This window comes from Colias croceus, chromosome 22, assembly GCF_905220415.1.
Source record: "Colias croceus chromosome 22, ilColCroc2.1".
Taxonomy (NCBI): Eukaryota; Metazoa; Arthropoda; class Insecta; order Lepidoptera; family Pieridae; genus Colias; species Colias croceus.
This window is the reverse complement of record NC_059558.1, coordinates 5,708,702-5,733,683: the sequence shown is the minus strand read 5'-3', so window position 1 is coordinate 5,733,683 and position 24,982 is coordinate 5,708,702. Positions and strand designations below refer to the sequence as shown.

Below are 24,982 nucleotides of genomic sequence, written 5' to 3'. Positions count from 1 at the left end.
TTTCAGGAAGACATCATGTTATTAGAGTACTTCCTACGCTTCGTAATAAGACTGCGCCCTCTAGTGGCGAACAAGAAAGTTGATATCCTGAAACGACTCCTTGCTTCGTTGTCGCACCAGTCAATAAATTTAAACGGCAAAATACTTCCAAATGAAATTTTGCCTAAACTGAGGGAAGGAACCTGCAGTCATGTTATTAATTTCATGTTACGCATGGTGCTGGAAGTTCAAAATGATATAGCAAAACCAAGCCGGGATGATGTTGATGTTGTCATACCACCAAGGAAAATAAGAATAAAAGCCTGGAAATAGAAATAACTTGTTTTATTTATTACCTTTCTTAAAAAATGGAGTTCTGTGCGCTCAGTTTCACACAACATTTGAAATTATCAGAAATGTTGATCATTATAATATCTATACTTACTACAATACTACAAAGCTGAAGAATTTGTTTGCTTGAACTCGGGAACTACAGCTGGTCCGATTTGAAAAATTCTTTCCGAGTTTAGATAGCCCATTCATCGAGGAAGACTAAAGGCTTATAATATTATATCATCACGCTAAGACCTGTGGCTAAGACCAACAGGAACACACAAATCATGACTAAAAAGTGACTAAAAACTTTCCGTAGGTACTTCGACTTTTTTGTTAATGATACAACAACTTAGTAATGGTAATATTTTAGAACTAACGCTTTCCCTATAGACTCTATAATGCACTTTATTCATAAATTTACAATCTCAATAATTTGCCTTAAGCTAAATACTATGCCGTAAGGTAACATAGCAAATTACTATTTTTCAACATTTTTTCAACATAATAGTTTCTCTGCTAAAGTAATACTATAATAGTCAATAATAGTATATAACGTTTTTGATCTTATGGGCGTATTCAGAAAGAAAGCTTGAAACTTATAAGCGCTTATCGGTGCTTGTCAATGCTGGTTTTGACAAGCTTGTCAATGCTGGTTTTGACAAGCTGGTTTGAGCATTGACAAGCGCCGATAAGCGCTTATAAGTTTCAAGCTTTCTTTCTGAATACGCCCTAAGAGTGTATAATGCCTCCTCCACATTACTGTGATTCTTTATTGGTAATAGGCTGTGGTAATAGGTTAAAAATATATTTATTATCTGTGTAAAGTACAGATTTAAATATTTACTAGTTTTGACACATGACAACTTGACATACGATACTTTTAATATCTGTATGACGCTGCAATCGTGTCATCGTTTTACTTACACGTTGTCATAAATTACGAATTAAAAATAATATTTACGCCGATTGCTTACCTATCAGATTTTATAGTTACAAATTTTATATTTCAAACTTATAAAAACATGTCGTCTACTGAAGATAGCTCTCAACTTAAAGCGGGACATCCTCCCGCAGGTAAGGATTTTAATTTCTTTGTTTACATTATACTTGAAATGCCATTTGCCTCAACAATTCCTCCCATAGGATAAATCTAGCTTTTGATAATTATTCTAAGTCGATATCAAAGGTTTATTTTAAACTTGTAATTGTGAAAGTTAATCATCATTGTAATATAAGTCACCTTGAAAAGCATATAAGCATATATGCAAGAATACGATGCCTCTGTTATTAAACAAAGAACATATTTCAAGGTCATTGAATACATTACTATCAACTGTATCAAATTTATTTACCTACGCCTAACATGAAAAACAGGTTGCTACCCAAATCTTTTTTTTCGTAAACAACTTTTATAATATTATGCTTTGATGGCAGCTACAAGTCTGTTCAAATAAGAATGCATTTGTTAATATCATTGTCATTCGATGTATTTACTATTTAATACATGTTAAAAATATTTTTAAAATATTTTATAGACATACTCTCTATGTGTTTACAGTCAAAGCCGGGGGTATGCGAATCACTCAACACAAAGTCCCTCACTCGAAGGACGCAAAAGATTCGCCACCAACAGAGGACCTGACCGGTCTCTCTGGACCTTCGCCAGTTCCGTCCAACCCAGTATCAATTGCTGGGGCTCCAAACAGGGGCAACGCTGACTTCACGCCACAAGCAGCGCAAATAGCTCACAGCCCTAAGCCACCAGCTCATATTAATGTTAAACCCTGCCCTAATATCCAACAACCTCGCAAGTAGATATCCAACTAATAACTCATACTTATTTTTTCGTTACTCGAGTTTATTATTCCCTAAAATCCTTTTTTGATGGAAATTGTAGACATGAGTAATCTAAAAGTATTATGAGTGAAAAATTACTTATGCTAGGTGTTTTTCTTTATCAACAGTCAAGAATTAATGTCTTCAAATAGTTTTAGAATTATTGTTACAGTATGTAGATATTTTAAATACAATGATAGTGTTATTTAAGATGTCGTTAGAGTTAAAAAAATAAAAATTTCTACCAATAAGGTTATTATTCAAAGTCAGTGGATAGTTTTAAATGTTATAACAGCTGTGTAAATGAAGAAACACCTAACATAAGTAACAAGGGCTGAATAAATCTAAATGGTTGCTTTTATATCATTTAGATTTATTTAGTTCAATAGCCATATGATTAGATTGATATATTAAGAAGTACATAAACTATATAATAATTATTATATCAGAATAACTTATAACTTTAAGTTACAACTTAGTATCAATACCAAGATACTGCCATCTTTCTATAGCAACCTAATCAAGGCATTCATTTATTTGGTCCTTTTATTTTTTATAAAATATTTGTTAGATTATCTTTGAAGTTTGATTGTCTATGGTAGAGTATAGTCTGTGTCTATAGAGTGCGAACAACGAAATGGGAACAGTAGGCACAGGTGGGAACAACACGACGTTCCCGCCGCAAGCGCTCGTAGTCGTGGTTGAGTGCTATCGAAGTGCGTTTCTCTAGGGATTTTTTTCATATTTACGAATAAATATGGTAAAATGTGCAGGTCGATCTTGCAAGAACGATACTAGAAAAAACACAAAATTGAAATCACATTGATAATCATATCTACAATTTATTCATGATAAAGATAGTGTTACTTAGATAATAATTAATGTTATGTAGTTGTTAATTGTTATCCGAACTTGCTGGAACTAAACAAAATATAAATCTTTTTAAAATAATTCTTTTTGACTGAAAATATCTAGCAAGTTATTTTGGTTGACTTATAACTTTATTAATATTTTTAATTATACGGTCTGCTTCAAACACATTTTGATTATAACTTGGAATTAAATATTTAATGAAAAAATAAAAGGATCAAAAATTAATTAGTTTTAGACGTTTTTATGAACTGAATTCTTAACCTTTGTTTTCTTGAGTGCAATTATTTTAGATATTTCGATTTACTTCCATTGTTCACTTTAGTGTGTAAGCAAATTTTATTGACATATTTATGTACTATCAATAGTTGCTGTTTCTTGTTAAATGTAACATAATATAATATGTGAATAATAAGATAAAAATTAACTACATACAGTTTAAATTCAGTAAAATGTTTGTTTATTTTTTATATAATTGGTAAAACTACAGCAAAGACTGCTTGATATTTATTTACGGCATTCCCACAGCATTTATTTTATCATTATTCAAAATTGTAAAAATTATTATTTTTGTAAGAAATTGTAAGTACTTAAATTGGGACGAATTAATAGTAATAATTGTTTGAGTTGTTTTATGATAACATGTTTGTTACAATAATTTTAATTGTATTTTGCAGTTATTTTATTACGAAACCATTTATTTATACAAATATTTATGTAAAATACAGGTATTTTTTATTGGCTGCGTTATAATATCATTCCTTCTTGGTATATATATTATGTATGTACTCACTTGAAAACTATATACCTTGACTATATGTATAGTAACAACATACTATTTAATTTTATTGAGCTGATAATTATCTTTTGCCGCAGTTGCCTGGAAGAGATCACTACTAAGTGATAAGGCTGCCTAATAAATATACTATGTTTTCGTATAAAATAGTTATATAATTTATTTTGTATAGATAACCCATATCTTTCCTAGTTACTGAATTTTAATAAATAAATTGTTTTTGTTATACTATACATATAGCCAAGATCCAGGTATATAGTTTTCAAGTGCAGTGTTTTTTATATTTTCATTTCTAACTATATTACTGAATCACTATTTAAGTAATTAAAAACATTATTTAAATGTTGACCCTTAATGGTTTATGTTCTTGTACTTTAAAATAAAAAAATCAATTAAATATTATTTGTTTCATTTCTAAATAAATAAATATATTTATTACATAAATATAAAATCACAAATGTATATTACAAATTCTCATCTCACACTCAATCATACTCTATAAAAAAATCAATTTTATTTATTATCCGACGACCTTCCTTTGCTTTTTGATAACATCGTATTGTAAATCTGTAAAATAAAATGTAATTTTTATTAAGTATCAAAATAAATAACAAGACCAGACAATGATTTTATTGATAAGTACCGTTAATCATCGTTAGGTACATATTTAAATAACATGATAAAAGAAATAGTAGGTAGTTTTGTTTTCAAAACAAAATTTATCTTTATGCAGTTGTAGGCATACATGTATATTAAAGTACATAGTTACCTAATTAAAAAATTGTACCTACCCTACGAAATTACGAATACAAAAACTACACTACTTTATAGCACAGACTAATAATAATATACTACGTATAGTCACAGTTAAAAGTCGATGTTAACGTTACCTACTTCATATGATAGTTAGGTATAATATTTTTTTATATGAAAGCGGCAAAAATCTAAACTTATCTGATATCTTATTACTGTCTAGCTCAGTATATCTAGAATAATAGCTACTGATTCAAATACGACGAGCATGTAATAGGAGTACTAATATTATAAAAGCTGAAGAGTTTGTTTGTTTGAGCAAGCTAATCTCGGGAGTCGGGAACAACTGGTCCGATGATACTTACATAGTAGATTTGCGATGAATAAAAACAATTTGTTATTGTATAAAACGTTAAAGTTCCGTATTTTTAAACTATTGTACAATATAGTTAAGATAAAATATATCTTGCCTCTTGCTCCGAGTCCATATGAGTTTGTCTTGGCCGGGCATACGATTGCATAGGTAATGAAGTATTTTCTAAAATAATAAATATATGTACATTGTACATACCTAAAGGATTTAAAAATCCTACTAATATTATAAATGCGAACGTTTGTGAGGATGTGTGTTTGTTACTCTTTCACGCAAATACTACTGAACCGATTACAATGAAATATAGCACACATATAGACTTATAACTTGGATTAACACATAGGATAGGTTTTATCCCGGAAATCCCACGACATTACGGGAACGGGAACTATGCGGGTAAGCTAGTATAATATTATAACGATGACCAAAATGTCATATAAACGTACAGTTAACTATAATATTAAGATTTATTTATTCGTGAGATGGTGTGAATACGTATTGTTGAAAGGAAATGGAATTAAGTACCCAGGTACCTTATCTTAAAAAATAAATACCTATAGTTACTTACCTAAGTACATACTTTTTTTACTTATAAAATTCGCTTACCGGTAGCTTTTGGTGATTCCAATTTTTCAGGCTGGAAAATAAAAAAGATATTAAAACGAAATATTTCCTAGGTAGTAATTTTAAAGTGAAACATCGTCTCAAACTTTTTGGTCTGTGTAGCGCATGTCGCGTGACGCACGATACGTACAATAATTATCGTACAAATACGATAATTTTTAGTTAAATGTCTATAGTGTGAAAAAAAGTTTCACTTTTACCGTGGTTTCATAAAACCACACAACATTTTTTTTTTTCAATATTGAAATATCATTTTATATCTTCATGTAAAAGTATAGAAATATAAAAAGGCTACTAAAACAATAATTTATACTATAAGCCAATGTTTCCCTAGCTAGGTTACTGGGCAACCTGTATTTAGGAGAAACAGCTTGCCTCCAAATAAATTCACATTTTTAAACTTACCACTTCATCTAAACTAGGTTTAAAATATTTAGAAAACTCTTTGTCACTTTGTGATCCGCCCATCACTGGAATGGTGACATTCGCTGAAAATAATTACGTGATACTTTTAATTTCCACACGTAAAGCCTCAATGTCTGTATGTATGTCCGGACTAAACTCAGAAAGTACTGCATGGATTTACTTAAAATTTGGTAAAAATATAGCTTGAGACCTGAAGAAGGTCGTAGGATAGGTTTTGTCCCGAATATCCCACGGGAACGGGAACTATGCGAGTTTTTCTTTGATAACGCGGGCGGAGAGGTATTATACTACTAAATATAATATTACTAGCTGTGCTCCGTGGTTTTACTTTTACCCGCAGTGCTCTGCTCCTGTTGGTCTCAGCGAGATGATATATAGCCTATAGTCTTCCTCGATAAATGGGCTATCTAACACGGAACACCGAAATAATTAAATCGGACCAGTAGTTCCGGAGATTAGCGCGGTCAAACAAACAAACACTTCAGCTTTATAATATTAGTACAGATTTTTTCAACTAACATATCTGTTTCCCCCACACGGACTCCCTATAGTTGACCCGTTTGAGCCCAGCACGTCGTCGCTTACGACCGCGCATTGCGCTCTTATTTCTAGATTCAGTTGACAATTTCCTGATTACTTTGTGATATAGGCAACGGGATGAGGCGTTGGATACCTGGGATGTAATAAATTGTTTTAAAATCCAAAAACTTTGAGATTCCTTTAATTATAGAGGCGAAAGTTTATTAGGTTTATGTTGTAGTTTTTTCTGGCAAAAAGAAAATTTAATAAGTATGTAGTTAAAGTTTCAGACTCTGCCGACAAAATTAACTTTTTTTATAATATATATTAAAAAATTAAGAAAACGTATGTTAGGTACTGTATTGTATTCAGCATCAAATTGTCATCTAAAATATAAGGAAATCTATCAAAAGAATAGCTGGAGTTGGAGTTCAACTCATACACACAACATATTCATATACATAATTATATACAACATAATATTTTACATATATTATTACTGTTTCTACACAATAAATAACTTACCAATTCACATTGCAAATCATCTAATTCATCCTCCATAATATCCAACTCATCCGTGTCTTTGGCGGGAACGATCAACAATTTTGTCTCTGGACATTGACCAGAGACTATCAGGTGGGAAGACTTTGGAAATATTAGTCTATGGACGGTTCTAGAAAAAACTTTGAATATAGAATATAGTTGACGATTGCAAAAAACTATTAAAAACATTGAGATAATATTAATATGGAGACGATACCGCCTACATCACTTATGTTCCACTCAACATACGTCATGTGGCGTAACTACACTCAGTCGCTTGCTCGCTCATTGGCGCGAACGTCACGCTCATTTTTTATTTGTTTTAAAGTGAAACGCATCAAATATGCCTACACGTGTGTGTTACGATATTGCACAAATAATACAAAGAATACGGAAAAGTGCAAAGGAATAACTTTTCATCAATAAGTAACTAGATAATAATTTTTAAAACTTAGTTAGAGCAAAATTTTTGGCGGGCGACATTTTGTCATAGATTAAAAATTTAAGATATGACATTGGGCATGAAATAAGTGTTGTTAGTAATATTTGCTGGCGTATATTTTTATAGTTTAAAATAATAATTTTACATATTTAAAAAAGCATAGACTGGTTGTTAATTGAAAAAAGGTGAAATCATCATGAAATATGAAAATCAATTACTCAATCACCAATTTTTTTTTTGTTAATTGATTTTAATCAAGTTTTTAATTGATATTGTATAAGCTACTGACTTGAACGTATAATTGAATTATTATTTATTTATCTGCACTAATATTATAAAGAGGAAAACTTTGTTTGTTTGTTTGATTGTAATTAATAGGCTCATAAACTACTGGACCGATTTTGATGAAAGGAGAATGCCCATTTTCGGTACTGGATTTTCTCATGCATCAAGACAACAATACTATAAAAAAAAATCTCGGCAATTTAGAGGCCTTCTTACCATCGGAAAATATATTTTGAACAGGGAATGTTTTGTAAAATCTAATAAGACATGTAATTGTTTAGATCCGTTATTATAGATTTAGTGTCTATTACCGGTTACCACGGTAACCAAGCGGTAACTTATTACATTTACTATGGTAAATAGCTAAATGTATTAATATCGATTATTGTTTTCATTGAATTACAAAAAAAATCAATTAACATAAAATCACTCTTTAAGGTATTGTTTATACACTGTAGGTTGTTTTAACAAAGATAGTGAAGTAAAATAATATAAATATGTATATATAAAAAAAATATTATTATGACATAGCTTGGTAGGTAACCAGTTATTTCTTATTTGTTTCTTTCTTCGAATATGTAGTGAAAAAATGATTCAAACAACAACAACAACAACAACAACATGTAAACCGAATAAAAACTCAATTGGCATTTTTTAAGTATATATTTAGGTTTTCTTGAAATCCGTCCCGGAAGATTTCTGGTGCCTACCCACACTAGCCGATGAACAGATAGACTTTGTCTGAAAGCATAAGCTCTACGCATAGATTAAATATGTTAATCGAAAAATAACCTTAATGGACGATAAAATGTTACCTAAATCACACATAAACCTAACTAAATCGGGGTTATTTAAGTTTTGAGGTTATTTCACATTTTTCTCAATATCTTGAAAACCCCTGTTTTTATCACAAAAAAATCAATTGGTAAAAATCTTTTGAATATCGAAGAACCCTCCAAAACCACTCTGGCATTGACGCAACACTGTACTGTGGTCCATACTTTCATGGGCATTCTCCTTTGGCACAGACAATCTTAAGACCCTGAGAAAGAACATAGGCTACTTTTTATTGCGAAATATGTGCCACGGGCGAAGCCGGGGCGGACCGCTAGTTCAGAGTTAAGTAATTAATATTTTTTCTATTCAAGGTTTCCATGTCTGGGCCGTGAAGAAAGGGAAAAATTATTTTTTTTCTAAAAAAGGCTCAATTTGAAAGGAATAAAACTTCCCATAGCCTGACTGAACCTAAAACACGAAAAAAATTAAATTATTCCATATGACGTCACTATTTACATCATCCTATATTATATGCCAGATATTGTTAGCCCCGCGTAGTAAAGTCAGTTTATACCTAAAATAAATATTAAGTAAGTACAAAGAAAATTTCAAGTCAACGTGCATTTGTAAGGAGTGGTACCCAATAAAATAGACAGAATGAAACAAAGTGTCGCCTCTTTAGCGGTGAGTCAGTGACATCGCATAATCTATGACTGTCTAGCCGTCATTCGCGCGCCCTGCGCCGCCGCGCTTGGCGCACAGATTTTGTTCGTGGTGTCTGCTCCATATTAATATTATCTCAATGATTAAAAATGGATTAGGTAACTAATAATTAGTAGATTAATAAAGAATTATTTTTGAAACAAAATCGAATAAAAAACATAACTATAAGTAAACTTTTCTGCATTCAATCAAGTTTTAAATTATTATCAAACTTAACTCTTTATTTTGGTATTTATAATCCTTTTTATATACGCAAATAAAGAGTTACATCATTTTTCAAGTTAAAGGGTAAATACAATGTAATATAGACCATATTCCAATCACAATAAAGTAGATTTTAGTTTACCTCGGTATATAGCAAGGGGGTTGAAATAACTCCCTAGTAGCTAAATCCTGGCATACACCGTCCAATAAAACTATATCCTCCATTAATTCGTTGACCACAAATATCTATAAGTAAAATGTATTTAATTAAGGGCTGATTTTTCAATCCTTGGTTAAAACTTATTCATCGAATAACGTATTAAACTATCATTTCAAAATGTATTCTAATTGTCCGTAGGTATATAGTTATATAGTTTACAGGTGACATTTTAAAATGTTCGGATAAATTTTAACCAAGGATTGAAAAATCAAGGCCCTAAATTATTTACAATCATTTAAAATAAACTCACAGAAATTGTTGTTGGATTTAGTTATTTATGTTTTAATTACACGCTACTGAAAAATTGAGATGCTTGTGTGCGTGATCACAAGACAGTTTATCAATAACCTTATGAAAAGTAATGCCTAAATTCTTTATCAGGTGAATATGAACGAATACTAAGATTTTTTCAAAAATAATGCATAAATATATATATTAAACTAGCTTACCGCCCGCGGCTTCGCCCGCTTTGTCTAAAACCTAATAAATTATATACTAAAACCTTCCTCTTGAATCACTCTATCTATTAAAAAAAAACCGCACCAAAATCCGTTACGTAGTTTTAAAGATTTAAGCATACAAAGGGACATAGGGACAAAGAAAGCGACTTTGTTTTATACTATGTTATGTTTATCACTAAACAAAAAACATTACACACACACGCATATATTTATACATATACTCTTTTGTCTAGTGTCGAATTTCGACCAATGGGCGACCACTAGACAAAAAACCTTTTTGAAGTGAAACTTCTTTAAGACAGAGTAAAATTTCAAGGTTGCATCAAGGCAATGCCGTCACGTCATGAAGTAGCGACGATTTTGGTATCTTCGAATCTTGTTAAAGAAGTTTTACTTCTGAAACTTCCTGTGCTTGGCACGCACGCTTTTTTATTTTCAATGAAAAATAACCTTAAAAGCCTTCAAGCACGGCACAAAAGCATGTTCAAGCCGCATGCTGATCTTCTCTGAAGACCACGAATGATACGCTGGGACACTTGGTAACACCATTAGAGATAGTTTTATGCCTATTTCACGCCACATTGATGATTCTAACCTTAAAAATTATTTGATTTACTAAAAACTAGCTTTCCGCCGGCGGCTCCGCCCGCGATTTCAAAGAAAAACTCGCATAGTTCCCGTTCCCGTGGAATTTCCGGGATAAAACCTATCCTATATTACTCGTGGATAATGTAGCTTTCGAATGGTGAAAGAATTTTTAAAGTCGGTCCAGTAGTTTATGAGCCTATTCATTACAATCAAACAAACAAACAAACAAAGTTTTCCTCTTTATAATATTAGTGTAGATATAGTTTTTTATAAGTAGTGTTAGTATTATGTAAAAAGAAAGATAAATATCAAACCACATTTATTCAATTTAGTCTATCGAGATTAAATAACAAATATTCAATCTACACTCATACTATAAACAGGCGCGGTCCCAGCCTGACATTTTGGGGGGGGACACGCAGGAAAGGTATGGAATCCCCCCCCCCCAACCGTACTCGCCAAATATCGTATTCAAGTGAAGAAGAAGTGATAAGCAAAAACTTGAGAAAATCGTACTCGATAAAATAGAAAAAAATTCTTATACTGTACAATATATTATAAAAAAACCGGCCAAGTGCGAGTCGGAAGCCGTTAGCTGCAAATTTTCGCAAATTTCAACATTTGGAAGGGATTAAAAACAGGTTTAAGCAGAACTTTAGATGTGCGAGTGACTCCGATTTGCACCAGTTTTTTATATATTGTACAGTATAAGAATTTTTTTCTATTTTATCGAGTACGATTTTGGGGGGGGTCATGTCCCCCGTGACCACCCCCCTGGGACCGCGCCTGACTATAAATCTTAAGTATTACATAATTAAAATCGTTTTGTTTGTTTGATCGCGCTAATCTCCGGAACTACTGGACCGATTTCAAGAATATTTTCACTGTTGGATATGTACATTGTATGTGATCCCTGAGTTCTATAGGCTGTATATGTACCACGGGCGAAACAGGGGCGGGCCATTTTATGATGGAAATATAATAATAAAAGCAAAACAATAAAATAAAGAGTATCTTATTCAAACTAAATTTATTAAATTTCGATAGATGGCGCTTTTTTTGTAAATTTCCTTTAACTAAGCTAGTATATTAAAACATGGACGAATATGGATAATAAGAATTTACCCCATAATAGGATGCGGTGCCAAGTTAAACGCCTCTTTGATAACTTGCATAGTGATGTAATAAGCTTGTACTGCAGATTCGCAGCGAACTGTGTAATTGTATGGACGATTGGTTAATACCTGGAATAAAATACAAAAGTTCAATCCATACTAATATTATAAATGCGAAAGTAACTCTGTCTGTCTGTTTGTTACTCAATCACGCTTAAACTACAGAACCAATAGGCATGACGAAAGATTTTGAAATCCTCTTCCATAATGTGTGTACATACGTTTACTAAAAAAGAAAAACCCTTTATTTCGGTAATATACTTAAATTTAACGAAGATAAAAGCCATTTTTTTTTAAATATTTATTAACTGTGCCAAAACAGCTCGAAGGTGTCATGGCGTCGGCGTGACGTCACTCTTTAGTAAATACGTGATACGTCATTAACTGTACGCTTGTCCAAGAATCTAAACAAAATATTAAGTTAATTCATGCGTTAAAATGAATTCCAAATGTTATAAGTGCTGTGCGGTACCTCAGTGTACTTCCACATCAATAAAAACGCCTAACAAATTATTTGTACACGTTCCAAACAAGAAATTAATAAGGAAAAAGTGGTTAAAGCTCGCGCGGCGAAACCCGAACGATGTAGTTACGAATTCGCCACTTTATTTCTGTGAAGATCACTTTGATGTGAGTATGTTATCATATACTTATAGATTTTAAACTAAAAATGTTTCTATAATGTGAATTAATTGAAATTTGGCAGCTATAGGTTTATTAGTTTGTTTTGATATTGGCTATGATTCTTATTATCAATAATTCTAAACATTTCCTTTTCTTTCAGATGCCAAATGATATGGAAAATTATATGCAGTATCATGTGATGAAATCAGTATCACAAGTACGTATGAAACCAGGATGTATGCCCCATAAGTTTACATGTCAATCTGATAGGAAATCACGAACATCTGACACAACAGAGCGACCATATATAGCAAAGAAACGAAGAATGATGATTCTTGAAGAGTGTAAAAAGGAATTCGAAGAAAAATGTATAGGTACAAAACAATCAAGTGTTGAAGAAATTGCATCCATTAGTTCAGGTATTATCCGTACCTATATTATTCTTATTGTTGCATATGTACTTATTAAGTATTTGTAGTCATAATTATAATATTAAAATAACAAAATATTTGTTTTACAGTTCAGCAGAATGTCGATGAACTTCCCCAATTGGCACCAAGGGTGTTGGATAAATCAGTTCAAGTAAACGGATACAAAAAATGCAGAAGTAAAGCTAACCAAACAAAAGTCAATTTGGTAAATCAGATGACATCACCATCAAAGCTATTTCAAAATTCTGTCTCTACATCTCCATTTCAAATCAAGCATCACGGTCTTAATACTAACCCCTCAAGGTCAAGTCGTAATTATTTGAGTAAAAAAGTTAAAAAAATAGAACACTCAGATAGTGAAGCTTCTTATACCCCCTCAGAAGAAAGAAACCTGAATACAGAAGCTAAAGAAACCTCAATACCTGTATCCCTGCTTCGGATTGTAGCGAGATGGTAGAGGATGACAAAAGAAGAGAAAATTTTAATGCTTTAGAGTGCACTTTGAAGAAAATTAGAAAAAACCCCCGTTCCTATATTGGTGTCCCTTTAAGTTGTTTTTATTTAGTTAACTTGATTGAAGAACAGACAAATATACAATTTAATCATATTTTACCATGTCTAAAAAAGATTAAATTAAATAATTCATTCCTTGAACTTGCTGATGATTTTGGAATTGATAAAACTTATCCGAGCAAAATTTTTTTGAAAAATATACCTATTTTAGCAAGTGTAATGCGTCCTTTTATTGTTCCATTAGTTAAGAAATTGATTTAAAAAAATCTACCAATGGCTTTTAGACATAAATACAATAATGTGACTTGCATAATCAACTGTTTAGAGATTGAAATACAGAAACCTTCAAATGCTTTAAATCAAGCCCTTTCCTGGTCTGATTACAAGAAAGCCAATACCATTAAGTACCTTATATACTGTACACCTAATGGTTTGATAAATTATATTTTTAATGGTTATGGAGGCCGAATATCAGACACATACATTGTTGAAACTTCTGACTTTTCAAAATGTTTGCAACCCAATATGTGGGTCATGGCAGATAGAGGATTTGAGCATGCGGAGGTATATTTAAGAAGAATGGGTGTGCAATTAGTACGGCCACCGAGTGTTGCATCTGGATGTAAGTTCTAAAGCAGAAGCTAAAGAAACCAAACAAGTAGCTAGTTTGAGAATTCATGTAGAGCGGGTGAGAAGACGGATACGTGAATTCAACATGTTAAAACCACATGCTTGTCTTAAGTTTGGTTAAAGTTCTTGATGATATTATAACTATAGCTTGTGGTTTGATTAATTTACAGGATTCACTAATTAAACAAAATATTAATTAATTGGTGTATTGTATCATAGATGTAAGTAGATTAAGTCAAACTGTAAGCTGTGTAGTTTTCGAATAAATAAATAAATAAATTAATGAAATTTCTGCATTTTTTATTTTGTATTCTATAGGTACATTTATATAACAATGGATATATATGGCATTTCCAGAATATAATAATACTTTCCAGAAAGCTTGTCATTCATCATAAGCGATGCAAATAATTTCTATCAAAAATATTATTGTTTTAAATAAAAAATAAGGCAGTATTTTAAAATTATTTAATATAACATTTCACCTAACAACGCCAAATCGATTAGGTATTTATTGATACTGTCGTCATGCCTATTTTCATGAAATTTGGTATGGAGATATTTTGATACCCGAGAAAGGACATAGGCTACTTTTTATCCCGGGAAAATGACGCAATCCCGGAAATCCCACGGGAACGGGAACTATGCGGGTTTTTCTTTGACTGCGCGGGCGGAAACCTAGTATTTTATAGATTGGCTGTGCTCCGCGGTTTTAGACGCAGTGCTTCGCTCCTGTTGGTCTTAGCGTGACGACATATAGCCTATAGCCTTCCTCGATAAATGGGCTATCTAACACTGAAATAATTTTTCAAATCGGATAAACCCTTCAGTAACGAATCACATTAAATGCTATTTACTTTAAGAAATGATTATAAAGACTAAAGCATTTTAGTCCTTATAATCTACGCTTACATTCATAAGAAAAATAATTCTGGAAATTTCAACTATCCACTCTTTATTTGAAGATACAACACTACAAAAGTCACTAGTGAAGTGAGGAACATAAAAATAAAATTAATTTTCAATTCATATTATTATCTACATCACCAACAAAAATTTATGGATCCGCCAATCTTAAGATCTGGGGGTTACGATGATGCCTTTACAGCTCTGTCACTTTTCCACATTGGATTTAACAATACTTTAAGACATGATGGTGACCCCCTGATAATGATAAGAATGGTTCTAAATGATATTTAGTTTTATAGCATACAAATGCTTTCATAGTCAATGTCGAGACGTCGCGGTCGGGCCGTCGCCCGTTCAGAAGACGCAGGTTCGAATCCCGCGTTAGAGGTCAGGCATCGCACTGGTAAAGCAAAAGACGCGGGTTGGAATCCCGCCTCGTGATCGTATTATTTATCCTTTAAAAAAATTATAAAAATGGTTCTAATCACAGAACAGTAAGAACAAATAGAAGTGCGATGTGGGCGTGGCCCACGTGTCACTAGTAAGGTAAGATCACCTAGTGGTTCTAATTTACTGATTATACCTACACCCAAAACGCCAATAGCATTTCCCGACACTATGTAATCTTGGCTAGGTTCAGAAAACTTGAGATCAGTAAGGAACTCATAATTCGGTATTGCTTCGTCCAAATCTTCCTCAGGAGGTAAGTATGAGGCTTCACATAGCCCTGATACTAATATGTACAGACCTTTGGGTTGATCACCTAAAATAGTTGGTTTTTTAAGGTAAAAATTCATACAACACGGTATATTGCACACGCATCACCTGTACTTTCTGAAATCATTTTACTACATATACTATACTAGCTGCTCCGTGCGGTTTCACCCCCGTGGCTCCACTCCTGTTGCCCGTAGCGTGATAAAATATAGCCTTCCTCGATAAATGGGCTATCTAACAACGAAAGAATTTTTCAAATCGGACCAGTAATTCCCGAGATTAGTGCGTTCAAACAAACAAACTCTTCAGCTTTATAATATTAGTATAGATTAGTAAGAAAGCGTAATGTGCAATAATTCATCGTTTGCATTGAATGAATTGAATGAAGTCAAATCAGTTCAGCTGTTTATGAAATAGGCTAGAACAAAGAGACAGATAGATAAACAATGTAAAACTATCAGAATAACAAACTTTATTTATTTATACAGATGTTTATAAACTTTAGTCTTCTTCTTCGTATTGTTGTGCAGTTCATACCATTATTATATGTATATTCAGAAATAGAATTATACCTCTAGATATTAATATATCGTTTATATTATAGTTATGTATTTCTGAGTTCTCTATGAAAAAGTCTGCCACCCTTTCATTTCCTTGTAACCACGATATGGCGCGGAGTTGAGTCTGTCGAAATTACTTACATTTAAAACTGGCTTCTATTACCAAGCAATAAGAGTTATTCTGAATCAAGAAACAATAGTACGATTTTTTTACAAACCAATACTTAGTAATTTTAATTCTATATTTATGTATTGTATTGATTGTTTATTATTGTTTCGATCATTTAAAAACTCTGCCTAACAGATGCGTAGGCAGTTTTAGTTCTGACAATTTTCAAGCATGATTGTGAGTCTAAATGTGTAGGCAGAGTTTTGCTTCAGACAATTTTCAAGCGTAATAATTGTTAGTGTAGTTGTTTATTGTATTGTTAGACGTAACTTTTGATTAAGTGTTTCTGTGGATGAATAGTTTGTATGAACATGCTTAGCTGTCGAATGCTATAAAAGACCGCTTTCCTTTGACTCGTGGCGCATATCGTACGAATCGTGCCTAGGGTCTCGGACGTTGTTTATACGACGTTCGACCCAACTACCCTCACTTTGCTAATAGTCGTTGACTAGCTGCGATTTATTATAAACTACCTACATCAATCAGGTAGCTGTGTAGAATCGCAGTACAGTCTTATTACATTCAAACTAATATTTAACCCGGCCTCGCGTGTAATTTCTTATAGCATGATGTATCTTATTACTGATAAATAATTAATTTCTTATTACCTCGGGTGAAGATGGCGCCACTAAGCTGCCCTTGTGCCGAATAGACTGTACTCTTTCTTGTATAGCATTTACTAGCAAACGATATTCCATTTCATCTAGAAATCCTGCAATATATTATCAATAAATTATCAATAATTTAGATATTTGATTAATGGAATTTCAACAAAAAATATACAGGAATTTTACATCCTCCTAAATATATGCGAAAGTTTGTGAAGTATGAAGATGTGAAGTAGAAGTGATGTATGTATGGAGGTGTGTCGTGGCGTCCTGTAGTGTAGTGTGGTACAGGTCGCGTCAAGTAAAAAGAACGCTGACGGATGGCTGCGCATTGGCGATTTATCGGTCTATTTGGTGTTATGAGGTGGTATAAGAATAACAAATAGGTAGTTGCGAAGCCACGATTCGCGAGCCTAGTTCAAAAATAAAATAATCGGCACATAGCTTACGTGCAAAACTCGATCCATGCGCAAACACACCCCATCACTTTCATCCAGCGTTCTTTTTACGTGACGCGTACTGTATAGTGTGTGAAGTCCCATGTCCCCTAGTGGGGTAAGGGGCAGATGCATTACCTATACATCAGTTTCACTGATCGATTTTCTTTAGGGACAAGTAGGTGATCAGCCTTCTGTGTCCTGCCAGACCGAGACATTTTTTTTCCTTCGTCTCCACCGGGAATCGAACCCAGGACCCCTCGGTGCTACGCTCACGCGTCAACCACTGTACCAAGCAGGCGATCGAGTGTGGTATAGTGGTTAGGGTTATAAAAATTTACCTTCTTCCTTCAATTGCATGGCATCTGAAAGCATGATGTTTAGAGTGGAGGTGGTCGCTTGTCTCGTTTTCACAGTTATTGCAGTCCAAGGCCGATCCCTTTGTAAAAGACCTAGTTGTCTTGTTACTGCTAACCTAAAAAAAAAGCAATATTTCTGAACTTTTATAGTTAACTATTGTCATAAAGACTTTGAACATTATTATCATAACTGAATAGACATGTAATAATGTAAAATCTCACCTATCAGCTTCGAGTTTATTATATAACGTTTCCTGTATTTGAATATTATCCACCAACTGTGGGAGCAGATTGCATACTTCTGTTTCACCTGTCACGAAACCCTGAAGATGGAAAATTGATTATATGATTGAATTTTTCTTAAGAAAAAAACTTTTATTCCAACTGTATATTTTATAATGTTGACATATTATTGTTTAATATTTTATTGTTTTATGAAAAATAATCATCAATCAAATCATGCAGTAGAAAGTTTTGAGGTAACAAATCCGCACCCGTAGACGAATTGAGAACCTTCTTTTTTTGAAGTCGGTTGAAAAGTGATCAAGGGACCATTATTTTTAAATTATACAGGGTTAGTTTTCAATGACCGGCCAAATTTTCAGAAATGGTTCAGAATCGATAACATTTTCTATCTAATGAAAAAAAAACGTTTTTTTTTTAAATTAGATTTCATTCCTGTCCGCCACTAAAAAGCGAACGTGTGGACATTACAAAAGCACAATTCAGTTCAACAACCTAGATAGGTAGAAGTTAGCACACACATAAATTTGGCGATGCGCGCACGCACACAAATGCATTGATTATCGCGTGTTTACGATTTAGGACATTTTTAAGACATTTTCAAATGAATGCTATTATTTTATTTATTTCTATTCGACAATAATATTTCAAATGTACCTTTGGTTTAATATCTAGATCTTAATTTAAAATTTTGGCTGGTCATTGAAAACTAACCCTGTATTAAGAATTAAATCTCACAATAATAACCTTTCCAACATCATACCCAAAGGCTAGTTGTATGTCAATCATTCTGTCTATATAAGCCATTATTTTCGGCACAGATACTCTGAAATGTAGCAAAATTTTAGTAAGAACTAAATTCTGTAGTGCAATTTATAGTCGTTTTCTCAAATAATAATTAAGATGAATTTAAATTTAATGATCAAATACTTTTGCCGTGGTTTCGACAGTAAGTATATATTTTGCAAGCCTCACAACGCGAAGCATGTGGGTGTGTCCTACTCTCAAAAGACCGCGTTGTGTCAAATTCACAATATTTTTTTTTTCTCTTTTAACAAATCTTCTTTTTCTTTGATCTATTTTATGCATACCTTGCCAATTTGCATAGTCGTAAGAACCGTAGCATTCGTAATAGCTTCGTTGCTGTTAAAACACTTGAATTCAAATTATTCCATTTATCCCACATAGTCACAGAATCTATTATATCTAGAATTAAATCTGTAACGAAAAAAGAATATTTTAAAGGCATACAAAAAACTATGAATTCTTCCAAGATTTATATTTTACTAGCTGTTCCCCGCGGTTTCACCCGCATTGCTCCGGTACTGTTGGTCTTAGCGTGATGAAATATAGCCTATAGCCTTCCTCGATAAATGGGCTATCTAACACCGAAAATTTTTTTTCGAATCGGACCAGTAGTTCCCGAGATTAGCGCGTCCAAACAAACAAACAATCAAACAAACAAACTCTTCAGCTATATAATATTAGTTAATAGATAATAACTATGTAGTTGGAATAACTAGTTTAGATAATAACTAACTGGAATTTGGGTTGATATTAGTTATTTAAAAATTTATTCAATTCTGAAACAATCTTGTCTTCACCTAAATTAAAAAATAATAGATACTTACATAGAAGCCTGCTACAAAAATCATGGAAATTTTGCATACAATTGAAAAACATATTGTAATAATTTTAAAATTAAGATAAATTAAATTCGAGTATAAAAAACTGACCTCCCGTAGCCATGACAATAATAAAGAAATCCAACTTATTCCAGTGTGATCTAAAATATCCACGAATAGTCAAAGCGTAGAATTTAATTAGCATCTCCCACAAATATATAATGAAGAAGAATCTGCAAAATAAAGTGCAGAAGAATTAAAAATGATTAACCAAATAAGCTATTTATCTGATATATATAATCTTTGGAATTAAATACAATTTATTTCCTACGAATTTTCTATTATTGTAATGCGACATTCTGTCGTTCTAAGTGTCTCAAAAAAACTACAGTAGATACATATTTATTTGCGAAAACTACCCGCAAATAATTTAAAATCAAATTGCTCTAAAATTTTACATTTTATCGTCCTTCTTCATTTTCCATTCTATCTCTCTATCTAAATGTTTAACACTAAAAACTTAAATAATTACGACAAAACACTCACAAATTCAAAGACTTGATCGTAAAAGTGACCGTTGGAGTCACAGGCCCTCTCATGGCCACTTCGAACAATATTACCGGCGTGTTACACAAAATCATCACATATATAAAGCCATCGAACCACACATTGGTTACTATTCTATAACAATACTGCCTCCAAGGGTGTCTGGGCACTTGGGCATTCGCCGCGTCTGGTATCATCATGTCTACTAGCTTACGACGAAGCCAGACTGCGTGTGCCTGATGAATATTAATTTTTATATGATTAGGGAATTTTAATATGATAATAATTCAGTTTAACGAAATTTTTAACCGACTTTAAAAAAAGGAGGAGGTTATTTTTTAAAGTTGCGTTCATATTTGCAGTATAAATTGCATTATTCATCCTGATTACAAGCGAAGTATACATAAATTTCTAATATGATTGCTAAGTAGTAAAATTAAAATTTTTATAAAATTATTCTAATAAAAAGTTCTTATACAGGGTTACTTGTAAAACACCAGCAACCTCGCAGGACAAGATAGCTAACAACATAAGTAACAACATTTGTTCTACGACTTTTGGCATAACGCAATAAATTATTTTTAAATGATTTTTTAAACTTTTATTGTACTCTCCTAACATTTGTAAGTCTATGTTCTATTCATTATCGGATGGACGACGCGACACCCCCTTCCCCCTCTCGTTCGCTTCTTGTTTACGTAATTTTTGGGAGGCGTAGAGTTTATAATATTCAAACGGAAAATTAAATGAATATTTATTTTTGTATGAAAATAAAATCTAACAAATTATCAAAAGTCGTAGAACAAATGTTGTTGCTTATGATGTTAGCTATCTTGTGCTGCGAGGTTGCCGGTGTTTTACAAGTAGATAACCCTGTATATAACTCATAAGTCGGAATTTACCATATTATGTTAGAATTTTTTATTTATGGATTGCAAAAAGGATAGTGGTAAATACTAATTTTAATTTTGCTGTTCAGGCGCCCATAAATCTATAGATCTATAAGAATCTTCTAATACCTTAAAAATATCAACCATTCTTACCTTAGGTTTCCACAGCGTCCCCAACTGTTCCAAATTAATTCTGCCATCATTGGAATCAGCGGCAACTTCCACCGCCTGAACTAGCGTACGGACGCCATCTTTACTTATCTTGCCGTGTTCGTATTGGCGCCAATACGATATCTTCATTGCTTTTAGCACGCGTTGATTTGCTTCTCTAGAATAATTTGAATTTGTTCTAGAATGTTCTTTGGGTTGTATAGTTTTATGACGAATTTTTTCATCCAGTAAGGACTTGTAGAAAAATGCAAAATTATATTATTATATCCTTTTATGAATTATTGGACATTCTTTAATGAGAGCATAAAAAAATAGACTAAGTAAATTAAAATATCAAATATCAAGAATCAGTACTATTTTATTTAAAGTTCTTTTATTTTATTTACTAGCAAAATAAGATGTTTACCGCGCCAAATAGTAATGTACAGTGAAACCTGGTTAAGTGAGACATCGAGGGACCTGCAATGGCAAATTTTTTGGCGCACGCAACCTCACATATTTTGATGGTTTTATAATTATTTTGTTTTACTTTACTTTATTTTTTTTTCTTATTTTTTAAACTTCGTACTTTGTAATGTTTATTATGTACTTGTGAGTTGTGTGTGTTTGAAATAAATGATTTCTTATTCTTTCTTATTCTTATTCAATGTTGTTTCACTTATAGAGGTATTCCACTTACCCAGTGTCTCAGATATACAGGTATAAATAAATATCTGTCTCATTTACAGAGGGGTGATAACGATTGTTGCTTTCGCTTTGACATTTTTCAAATAAACATCTGTATGATAGTAAAGCGAAACTAAAACTGAAGGTAATTGAAGCTGAAAATTTGTGCTTACGTTTTGGAATTTCATATGGAATTTGTGGGTAGAATAAGAATGCGTAAACAAACAATGTTATCTCAGTTACAGAGGTTTATGCATATAAAATTTACTCGCTGTCTCAGTTATAGAGGTAACTATGATGATAAATCGAAAGAACAAATCCCAGATATAGAGGTTTACCTCGTCCCACTAACAGAGGTAATTCAGTGCCAAAGTGTTGGGACCTCAGCATGAGTTCCAGTTATGGAGGTTTCCCACTTATCCAGGTCCCACTTAACCAAGTTTCACTGTATATAACTTACACTCTATCTACAGATACACACCTCCTCGGCCTTCTCAAGATACAAAAGTCATAATTGATACAATAGTAGCTCCGTTGCACCGTGAAAGAAGTACAATCGAAGAAACACACTTAGGCATTTATAACATTCGCAAGAAAGATTATCACCTCATCATTTCAGCTATCTCTTTCTTAGTAGGCTCATTGGGTATCTCCCTCTCGCAATCCGGGCACGTGGTGTAATGGTACCCCATGTAAGTGTCGTCATCACTATCCTCGTCGCGACCAGACATTTGCAGTTGGTATGGATGTTTTATTGTTGTATCTGGAAGAGTAAAAGAGCTAATCAAATATGGTACAATAAGAAAAGGAGAATTTGAATTGTTTGCTGAATTTTTCACCTTAAGGTTATACGATATTTTAGCGACGAAGTTAGCAATTTGCAAACAAAGACATTACTAATTACCGATTAAACCATGCATATTTTTAGCAATTTGCTAATAAATCATAAGTGTCTAAGACTTGTTTTATCAGCTAGGTAACGTAATTTTTACGTACATAATTTCATATTTAGTAAAGTACAACAAAAAGAAACAAGGTATAAAATGGATCAACGAGCACAATCTTCCAACTAATTCTCTAGCAACCAAAATAATACTTATGCTACCATACAACAGCAATAATCTGACAACAAATAACTCACGTATACTGTTTTAGAAATTCTATATAATCACTTACTAGCTTGCACAAGATCCCAATTGGCATCAGCAAGAAACTTATCCATTTTCAGCATAGAGATACACCGATCCCTCGTCATCATCACACGTTTGACGCAATTCGTCATATTAGCTTTCTTTGCTAACGATATTTCTGCTAGCCCAAGGATCTTTAGTACTTTGGTGATTGTGGTGGCATTGATTAATAGAGAGAGGAGAACTAGACCCGCTGTTTGTATGATGAATATCTGAAAATAGTTAAGAAGAACTTAACAATTACAAACTATATTAGAATTTAATTAATAAAATGTACTCACTTATTAAGTAGGGTAGTTAGTAGTAACGAAGTAGACAATTAACACGTGACTTGACTTAAATACTATTGTTGCAGATGAATTTGAAAATTATACAATGAAATCTTCTCCAAATAATGTTGGCCAAATCATTAACACAATTAATAGTTAATATTACGATAAATATCTGCATAAAAAAATTAAGCTTACCTCACCAGCATCCGCCACAATTGGTGTTTGAAGGACAATCAAAGCCAAGCATAATGATAATGGACCTCGTAATCCACCCCAAACGCAAGCCATTGCATGTTGCCAGGACATACCATACCCTATATGCCTCAGAATAGGTGTCATTGCGGCATACACCAACAATCTCGAAGTATACACCGTCGTATACGTCACAAATATCAAAGCACATTGCCGTACACTTATCATATAACATAATTTCTCAAATATCACCACGCCTACTATAGCGAAGACCAGCGTATTCGCTATATGGGAGAGAATTCTCCAGAAATGCGATACCACTTGTTCCACCTCAGCTGATACAGTTGACTTTCGTTTGCTTACCATAACGCCAGCTATAACCGTTCCCAACAACCCTGACACATAGAAGAACTTCTCTCCAATATAGTACGTTAAATAAGCTCCAGCCAGAGTCACAGTTACTGAGCAAAGTAAGTCGTAATACGTCAAGGATAATAATCCAGCTGTTATTTTTCCCATTACGAGTCCCAAAAGAACACCGCCGCCAGCAAAACGTAGAAGTAACAAAGATATTTGCGATGCATCCGTTAAAGCCATTGCCAAATACCCGAAAATTGCAGTAAACTCAATCATTACTGTGACATCTCCAATCAAACCCTCACCCAGCAGTAAAACGCTTATATTTTTACCCTTGGTCAATTCTTTTAACTGCGTCACAATTTCTACTGGGTATATAGGCGAGCAAACGATTCCAAATAACAGGGCTGTTGAGAAATTCCATGAAGATTCTATTAAATAGAACGCCATGAATGCCGCCATAAGAGCAGTGAGTAAAACTCCAAAAACTCCCACCATGACAATCTGTGGAAAGCTCCGCCAAAACGAATGTGAATCCACAGAATAAGACGTGAAAAACACAATAATTGGTAGGAAAACTGTTAGCAAAAGATCGACGTCCATATAACAGATCTCAACAAAGGGCCTAAAATGTGGATAGTTGTGAGCCAAAAATCCGAGTATACCACCAAAAATAAACATGACTACTCTATAAGGGATACACATACTTGTGCAAAGCATTACGGCTCTTACTATAACACCAAATAGCAAAGTAAGAAAGACAAAAAGAAAGGCTATAGACGTAGGATAGGCGAGAGTAGGTCGGTATGGATCATCAAATTCTATACTTTGGTTCCTTCGTCCACTTGAATTAGCCATTTCTTTGCCAAATGTTTCTTGGGAACTAGATATGCCTGTGTTATTTGATAAAACTTCATTGTATGATAAAAATAGAGATAACAAA

General features: G+C 32.9%; 4 protein-coding genes across 10 annotated transcripts in view; 3 read left to right on the top strand and 1 right to left on the bottom strand.

Annotated features, from left to right (window-relative positions):
- The window catches only part of LOC123701899 (protein tyrosine phosphatase domain-containing protein 1-like), a 36,552-nt gene extending 36,240 nt beyond the window's left edge, over window positions 1-312 (top strand). For all 4 annotated transcript variants that reach the window (XM_045649510.1, XM_045649509.1, XM_045649508.1 and 1 more), the window contains one exon: window positions 7-312. In XM_045649510.1, the coding sequence (XP_045505466.1) occupies window positions 7-312 (306 nt within the window). The remainder of the gene's footprint in view (window positions 1-6) is intronic.
- Window positions 313-1,190: 878 nt separating this feature from the next.
- LOC123701910 (death-associated protein 1) lies at window positions 1,191-4,214 on the top strand. The gene is made up of 2 exons (XM_045649528.1): window positions 1,191-1,389; window positions 1,874-4,214. The coding sequence occupies exons 1-2, from the start codon at window positions 1,338-1,340 to the stop codon at window positions 2,128-2,130; spliced, it is 309 nt and encodes a 102-aa protein (XP_045505484.1). The 5' UTR covers window positions 1,191-1,337; the 3' UTR covers window positions 2,131-4,214.
- LOC123701893 (sodium/hydrogen exchanger 10-like) lies at window positions 4,210-24,819 on the bottom strand. 4 transcript variants are annotated; one of them, XM_045649495.1, is made up of 20 exons: window positions 23,686-24,819; window positions 23,205-23,430; window positions 22,635-22,791; window positions 21,345-21,519; window positions 20,302-20,537; window positions 19,867-19,988; window positions 19,222-19,348; window positions 18,878-18,956; window positions 18,110-18,210; window positions 17,870-18,003; window positions 17,092-17,195; window positions 11,881-11,999; window positions 10,618-10,762; window positions 9,629-9,732; window positions 7,038-7,185; window positions 6,513-6,666; window positions 5,973-6,055; window positions 5,550-5,580; window positions 5,041-5,108; window positions 4,210-4,384 (listed from the first exon to the last, which is right to left on the bottom strand). In XM_045649495.1, the coding sequence occupies exons 1-20, from the start codon at window positions 24,757-24,759 to the stop codon at window positions 4,331-4,333; spliced, it is 3,441 nt and encodes a 1,146-aa protein (XP_045505451.1). In that variant the 5' UTR covers window positions 24,760-24,819; the 3' UTR covers window positions 4,210-4,330. The 4 variants fall into 4 exon arrangements, 3 of the variants coding, with proteins under 3 accessions (XP_045505451.1, XP_045505452.1, XP_045505453.1); XM_045649496.1 differs by having other exon boundaries at window positions 10,618-10,702; XM_045649497.1 differs by lacking the exon at window positions 5,041-5,108.
- LOC123701906 lies at window positions 12,312-13,718 on the top strand. The gene is made up of 3 exons (XM_045649522.1): window positions 12,312-12,560; window positions 12,715-12,973; window positions 13,075-13,718. Exons 1-3 carry the CDS (start codon window positions 12,369-12,371, stop codon window positions 13,440-13,442), a joined length of 819 nt encoding a protein of 272 aa, XP_045505478.1. The 5' UTR covers window positions 12,312-12,368; the 3' UTR covers window positions 13,443-13,718.
- Window positions 24,820-24,982: the final 163 nt, after the last annotated feature.